The 7,732-nt window shown below is 61.5% G+C and overlaps 1 protein-coding gene across 1 annotated transcript; it reads right to left on the reverse strand.

Annotated features, from left to right (window-relative positions):
- Positions 1-778: 778 nt before the first annotated feature.
- LOC129330462 (basic proline-rich protein-like) lies at positions 779-2,899 on the reverse strand. The gene has a single exon (XM_054980497.1). It carries the CDS (start codon positions 2,897-2,899, stop codon positions 779-781), a length of 2,121 nt encoding a protein of 706 aa, XP_054836472.1.
- Positions 2,900-7,732: the final 4,833 nt, after the last annotated feature.

Consider the following 7,732-nt stretch of genomic DNA (forward strand, 5'->3'; position numbering starts at 1 on the left):
GAGGGAGCACCAGGCACACCAGCTAGAGGCAGGGAGAGTTCCACAGGAGAAAGCCAGTGTGGTGCAGTTGCCAGAATCACAGACTAGGATCTTGGGGCCCGAGTTCAAATCCCCTTGGGCCTGTCACAAACCCTCAGCTTAGCCCACCTCACAGGGCGGGAGTGGTGAGGATGAAAGGGAGCCGGGAAGCATGTTGTAAGCCACTTCAGGTCCCACGGAGGAAACCAGCAGAGGCTGAAGGTCTACGGAAACCAAGGAAGCTCTGGGCACCGCTGCCCTAAGGGCTTAAGGCTGCTGCTGTGTGCGTGTGCGTGTGCGTGTGTGTGGGGGGGTCCATTTAACACTGAAGAGTTCCAAGTCAACAGTAACCCATGGCGCCCCCCCCATGGGGCCTGCCCCACCCCACCCTCCTTGGGTTCCTCTATAGATGGCCGGCACAGGGCCCTGGCAAAGAGGGCAGCCCAGCAGGCCAGACGTGGGCACAGGGCAGAGGCTTTCCCCAGCCCTGCCCGACACACACAGGCACGCAGGCCGTGGCAGCCACCTGCTGGGTCGGCCTTCCCGGAGGGCTCCTTCCCCGCAAATGCCACTGCCGGCGCCCAACAGAGACTGAGTTGCGGCTCACGCCAGACCTCACAACAACCCGACGAGGTAGGCCACCCGCACCAAGGCCACCCGCCTCTTCGCAGGGCTCGGCGCCCCCCCCCCGCCCCCCCGACAACGCATGCCGCCTCGCCGGGACCCCCCCCCCCCGGCACAGCCAGCCGCGCGGCCCGGCTCACGCCCGCAGGCACCCGGGCACGCCGGGAGCGCCCCGACCTGCCCGCCAAGCCGGCCCGGCAGGGGCTCCGGCCCCTCCCCGCCCGGGCGGCTGGGGGCGAGCGAGGCAGCCTGCCCGGCTTGGGGCGGCGGCGGCGGGCGGCAGCGTTCCCGGCGGCGGCGCGGAGCAAAGTTTGCGAAGCGGCGGCGGGAAGTTGCGCTCCCGACGGGGCTCGGCCGGCTTACCTCGGGGAAGGCAGGCGGGAGGCGGCGGGCGGCTGCTCCGGCGGCGGGAAGGACGCTGCATCTCCCGGTCGGCCGCGGCGGCGGCTGGCGGCACAGCCCCGGCGAGGGGCGGAGCACGAAGCGGCGAGCCCGTGGCGGCGGCGGCGGCGGCGGCGGGCGGGGCGGGATCTCTGGGCAGCCGCTCGCTTCGCTCAGCCCAGCCCAGCCCAGCCCAGCCCAGCCCCGCTGGAGCGCGCAGAGCGCACGGCCGGCCCGGCGATCCGTCAGCCGGCCCAGCCCGGCCCTCCCCGCGAAGGGGCCTCGCCCGAGACGGAGGGAGCGAGCGAGCGAGCGAGGGAGGCGCGCCGAGGACGCCTCGTGGGCAGCGGGTGGCGGAGCCGCGGCCGGCCAGGAACCACGCGGGCGGGCGGGCGGCTCCGGCGGCGGGCAGGCAGACCGGCCCCAGCCGCGGCGAGAGGCGGAGGTGCCCGGCCCGGCCCGGCCCGGCTGCGCGCCACCCAGGTCTCCCCTGGCCCGGCCCTGCGGGGGCGCCGGCGGCGGGCCGGACCGGCAGCAGGGGCGGCTCCTGGGCTCCCTCTAGCGGCGGCTGCGGCGCCCGACCGGCGGCTCCCTTTGGAGGCCGGGGGCGCCGGGCGCCGAGCCAGAGGCCGGCCGGGGAGGCTGCGGGGCGGGCGGGGCGCGGAGGCGGGGAGCGGCCGGCCTGGAGGCTGCGGTCGCCCGTGGCGCGAAGGGCCCGAGAGCCGCTGCCGGTCAGAGTCGGCGCCGCTGCCCTTGGCGGCCGGGGCTGGGCTCCCTCGAAGGCCGCTCGGCGACGCCTGCCTGCCTGCCTGGCCTCCGGGGCTCGGAATGACCCGGAAGGCGGGTGGCCAGAGGAGCCGAGAGAGGCGCTCTGCACATGCCCCGAGCGTTCCGCCGGCGCTGCGCGTGCTCTGGGGACGGAGGCCTGCTTCCGCGCGCCGACTCCCAAAGCCTCCCCGCGCGTTGTGCGTTTTAGGCGAACGCGCGTTATGGATCTGAAATGCACGTGTGAGCGGCCGGCGCGTGCATCGCGCAGCCGGGGGGGGGGCGACCCGGCTCGTGGGTCGACCCGGCTCTGGCGCGCGTGGCGTGGGAAACGGGCGCCGTCGCCCGGCCGGAGGAGGCTCCGTATCTCGGCGGCGGTCACTGCCGGTGTCGCAGCGCCCCCTGCGGTCGGCCCGGGACATTGCGAGCAGCGGAGCCGGCGGCGGCCGCGGGGTCCGGCGCGAAGGCCGTAGAAGCGACGCACCGGGCGGGCCCTGCGCCAGCCCGCCTCCGCCGCCCCCCGGGAGCGCCGGCCTCGGTTGCCCTTGCAGCCTTCCCCGCTGCCCAGCGAGCGCCCCGGCGGCCCTTCGCTTCCTGGGCAGCCCTCTCGGGCGCCCCGCCGGAGGGTCAGCGGCCGGAGGAGGTCCGGCAGGCGTGGGGAGCTCGGAGGCAGTCTCCTTCCCGGACCCGGCGGGCCCCTTCGACAGCCAGGGCCCCCTCGAGGAGGAGCCTCTTGGGCTCCCGGGCCCGGCCTGCAGCCCTGGTCTGGCGGAGGGGGGGCTCTACCTCCGCCGAGGAATGTCGCAGCCCTTCCCGCCCCCCCCCCCGGGCAAGCCGGGCCGGTGCGAGGAGGGGGAGGGGGAGGGCTGCTGTCCCCCCAACCGCTGGCCCAGACTTCCACCCACCCACCCCCAGGCAGGTGGGGGCATTCCTGGCTGTGGAGGGGCCCAGCACCAGTGCCAGCCTTCCCTGCTTCACCTTGCCAAGAGCGGCTCCTCTTGCTGCCAAGGCTGTAGGGCACCAGATCCCTGAGGAAGAGCCCAGCCCCAGTGGGATGGGTCTGGAAGCCGCTTCTGTCCACACCTGCTCTATGCTGGGCACAGCATCCCATGGCCCTCGGTGCCTTCCGGGACTCCCATTCTGCTATCAGCTCCGCTTGTTCACACTAGAGAAAGGACAGAAGAGCCCCGCGGGGCCAGAGCAGCAGCCCGTCTAGTCCAGCCTCCTGCCTCACAGCCCAGCAACCAACCAGTTGCCCCGAAGCGCCCAACACAGGGCGTAGAGGCCTAACGCTGCCTCCTGCCACTGGGAGTCAGAGGTTGACTGCCCCTGGACGTGGAGGTCCCCTTCAGACACCATGGATGGCAGCCACCAATAGACCGCCATTTCTCTGCCTGCGCTCTTGCTACATTTTGTGGCAGCAAATCCCACCCCTCCATCCCTTCTTCTGCACACGAGTATTTCCTTTGGTGTGTCTGGAATCTCCTGCCCGTCAGCTTCATCGGATGCTCTCAAGTTCTCTTTTTGGAGAGAGGGAGAAAAAGTTTCTGTCCACCCTCCACGCTGGTTGCATAATTTAAACTTCTCTTACGTCCCCCGCCCGGCCGCCCCACCCCTTCGTTGTCTCTTTTCAAGCCTGAAATCTCCCAAATGGTTCAGCTTTTCCTCACAGGAGAGGTGCTCCGTTCCCTCCATCGTCTCGGTTGCCCTCTCCGGCACTTTCCCCACCTCTGCAATGCCCTTTTGGAGATACGGGGACCAGAACTGCGCACAGCATGCCAAAGGAGGCCACTGCAGATCTGCACAGGGGCGTTATAATAACGGCAGTTTTATTTTTAACCCCTTTCCTAATAATCTCCAGCACAGTTTTCCTTTTTCAATCCACAACTGCTCGCGTCCCTCCATTGCGAGAACTGTCCATTGATTCCTGCTCTTTGTTCCATGTTGCTTAACCAATTTCTGATCCATAAGAGGCCCCGTCCTCTTATTCCGTGACTGCACAGGAGCCTTTGGTGAGGAAGGTTGCCAAAAGCCTGTCGAAAGTCCAAGCATATCATCTCTACCAGGCCTGTTATCTGCCTGTTTGTTCACTTTCCGAAAGAACGCCCAGAGCGTGCCTCCCTCTCGGCCTGCCCGGGTGTGGCTTCGCTTCTCCCTCTCCCTCCTCTCAGAATCCCTGCTGGCCTGGGTGGCGGGGTTTGGGTGGGGCGCTGATGCCCCTTTGGCACTGTCCCTGCACACTCGCCCTCTGTTCTCCAGAGGGCCACACAGGGGGGGGGGGGTCTGGGGGAGGCCTCATCTCCAGCCTTCCCCCTTTTGATGCCTCTGACCTTGGAAGGCGGCACCACCACGTCAAGGCCGGCCTGTCTCTGCTTTCAGCCCCTCTGGAAAGGCCTCCTTTGCCTTTTAAGATTTGGATTAACTATTTTATTGTCACCTACAAATGAAGACATAGAGGAAACAGAGTCCTTCCAACAACGGCACAATTTACTTTCAGAACATGACATACTTCAGAAGACTTTAAAAGGGGATTAGATGGATTTATGGAGGAAGAGAGCAAGTTGCGTTTTCTTCCAACTTTTTTAGCCCAGAAGGTCCCCTAACTTAACTTGGCTGATCTGGTTACCTGGATCTATTCCCAGGGCTGGATCTACAGTTGCCAGCGCCCAGGGCAACCGTAGTCAGGCTAGTTGCGTGATGATGTCACTCCAGTGACATCATCGCACTGGGGTGCCCCCGCCACCCCCGTGGCAAGCTGGCTGTCCCGGCACTCCACGGAGCTGGCCGCAGCGCGAGTGGCTCAGAGGCTGCCCGCGCCGTTCACCTGCCCTGCAGGACAAGGGGCGGCTGGCTTGCTGTGCGCCCCTTGTCCTGAGGAACGGCGCGGGTGGACTCCAAGCCACTCGTGCTGCCGCCACCGCAGCACGCCGGGACAGCCAGCTTGCTGCGGGGGGGGACAGGCGAACGGCGCAGGCGGCCTCCCAGCCTCCTGAGGCAGACAAAAGGCCGGCGCGCTCCTGGGGCTGGCAGCATGCTCCCAGGGCTGGCAGCTGTGCCCGGCGCCCCCTCTTTGGCGGCGCCAGGGGAAGACTACCCCCCCTGCTCCCCTGTCGATCCGGCCCTGTCTACTCCACAGTAAAACTGAAACTAGACTACTGTCATGCACACTGCGCAAGTCTGCCCTGGAAGCCAGCTCAGAGATTCTACTTGGCACAGAATGCTGCCGCGTGGGAGCTCAGGAGAGCATGCCGGTCACTTCAGTTTTCAAGTCATTCCACCGGCTGCCCATCAGTTACCGGGCTCGGTTCAGGGTTCGGGCTGCCACATTCCAAGCCCTTCGTGGCCCTGGACAGGGGTTCCTGCCTCTCCTCTCGTGCTCCCCCATGACAGCTTCAGTCCTCTGAGCCGGACCTTCAGCCGGTACCACCCTGCAAATGGGCCAGATCCTCAGCTGCTCATTGTAGTCAGCCCTGAGCCTCAGTGAGAAAGGGGGATAACAAACACACACACACACACAACAACAACAACAACAACGAATCAGTTGCTGGATGGTGTGTCATCATGTCTTAGGCAGGTTTTTCTTTGTTTATCTGTGTTGTTTTCCAAGCCTGTAATTGTCGTTGTACAACACTGTTTATTCGATGTCACGCTGTCTGGCTGAACTTTTCTGCTTTGTAATCTGCCAACTCTCAGCAAGAAAAGTGGGCTAGACATGAATAAAATAAAGCAAATATACAACGAATGGGAGGATGGGATTTCCTCTGGATTCCAGGCCCTGGGAGCAAATAGCCGAGAGGGTCTGTTGCTTCCTGCCCCGCGTGTGGAGGCATCTGGTAGCGCACTGAAGGGAACATTATGCTAGATCCCGGGTTTGATCCAGAAGTGCTTTTCTTATGTTCAGAACTTCAGTTTCTGCTGCTGCAGTAGTTAGAAAGTTCAGCTCCTACGAAACGCCTTGTCTGCATCTGTTCCAGCCAACAGCACAGTTTGCCTCATTCCAACCACGTGTGCCCTGGAAAAACTCCCTTTTGAAGCCCTTCTTAAGGACTCGCAAGGAAAGGCCCTGACATCACCTACCTACCAGGGACCTTCTGCGCGCAAAGCAGATGCTCTGCCATGGAGCCAGGCTCCCACCCAAAAGTTTCTGGGAATGTTCAACTGCATTCTGCCCTCCTGGGACGTAAGCCGGTTAGATCTGGTCTTGCCCTCAGGGGCAGCAGAATATGAAGCTTTGCCCTCTTCCACACAGCAGCCCCTCCAGCGCTTGAAGAGGGCTTCTCCAGGCTAAGCATATCCAGTTCTTCAACCTTTCCTTACAGGACTTGTTTTCCAGGCCTCTGGCTTTCTTCCTGGGCCCTTCTTTAACCCGGTCCAGATTGGTTGGACACAGGACTGCAGATAAGGTCTTACTAGCATGAAATAAATTACTTCTTGTGACCTGGATTCTGTGTGTCCTTTAATGCAGTCTAAAATCGCATTAGCCTTTTTTGCAGCTGTATCCCGTTGGTGGCTCCTGCTCGGCCAGTGTTCAGCTGCAGTCCTGTGATTCTTTTGTCTTGAGGTTGCAGGATCCCACTTAGAGGCAACAGGACAGTATCTTGGATCAGTGTGACCAAATCAGCCCCGTCCAGAAGGGAGGACAATTTCCTGACCAGGTGCAAGTGAAAGGAGGGACTCTGCCATAGCCAGAACTGGTTTTCCAAAAAACAAAATAGGTCTGAGGCTTTTTACTAGCTCAGACAAGGTGATTTCACTCCCATCTAATTAAGACCAAGCGGTCAGTCCTCTCTAGAATACCTGCCGGCATGGCCAGACTCACCTCCATCTTCTCTGAGGTCTGTTTCCACTTCCTTTATCCACCTGGTGAGGGCATCTGGACACTGGTCCAGGACAAAAGCAGCCACCAACGAGAAGGGTGAATGTACACAGCCCCAGGAGGTGTGATATGTAAGAGCCAGGCAACGGATTCTGCCTCTCTGATGGCACCTTTGTATCCTGCTGGCCAAAACGTGTGTGTGTGTGTGTGCCATATTGCCATCCCACAACCTCTTGAAAAGCCTTGAATGTCGCTAGTGGGTCTAATGACATCTACGGGGATGTAGCCGCTGTACCCAACTGGGAAGGGAGACGGGTGCCCAGAGCGGAGCCCGTCTCCAAGGCAGGCCTGCAACCAGACTGAGCATTTCAAGAGTATTTCAGTCTCGTCTTCGCCCCCCCCCCCCCCGAACTCTCCCAGTCACACTCAGTTGTGGGGCAGGACACATCTTGGCGCCCCGCGGCCATCAGTAATGCTATTCTTAATAGCAACAATTTTTGCTTATTCACGTGGCTGCCACAAGAACTTTTGCTCAAACACACACCTGGAATTCCATAGGGGAGTCTTTTGTGAAGAACACGACCAAAAACCTTTGGAAGGTCCAAGTAAGTAATGTCTGCTGGATCGCCATTATCTCCATGCCTGTTCACTTTCTCAAAGAACGCCACGCCTTCCCTTTGCAAAAGCCATGCTTTGCTCCTCTGTGTACCTTATAATTCTGTCTTTGATGGCAGTTTCTACCATTTTACCTGGGACAGACACGAGGCTAACTGGCCTGTCATTTCCTGGTTCCCATCTAGATCCCTTTTTAAACATTGGCGTAACACTTGCTACAGTCTTCTGGTTCAGCAACTGATTTTAGTAACAAGTTACGTATGTGGGGTAGTACTAGTAGGCCTTCACGTTCGAGTTCCCTAAGAATTCTCGGGCGCACGCCATCACTGCCTGGAGACGTCCTGGTTTGCAATTGCCCCAGTAGATCTAAAATATCACTTCAGCCACTTCTTCAGCCTCCTTCCTAAAAGTCATGGTTGTTGCGTGGTACGTGCCCCACGCTTCCCGTACTAAACACAGATGCAAAGAATTCATGGGGCTTCTCTGCTGTCTTCCCATTTTCCTTTGTGTGTG

The sequence above is a fragment of the Eublepharis macularius genome, chromosome 5 (assembly GCF_028583425.1).
Source record: "Eublepharis macularius isolate TG4126 chromosome 5, MPM_Emac_v1.0, whole genome shotgun sequence".
NCBI classification, from domain to species: Eukaryota; Metazoa; Chordata; class Lepidosauria; order Squamata; family Eublepharidae; genus Eublepharis; species Eublepharis macularius.

Bases quoted from the DNA above. Each gene is read 5' to 3' on its own strand.
- LOC129330462 (XM_054980497.1), bottom strand. From the start codon at position 2,899: ATGGGATGCTGTGCCCAGCATAGAGCAGGTGTGGACAGAAGCGGCTTC.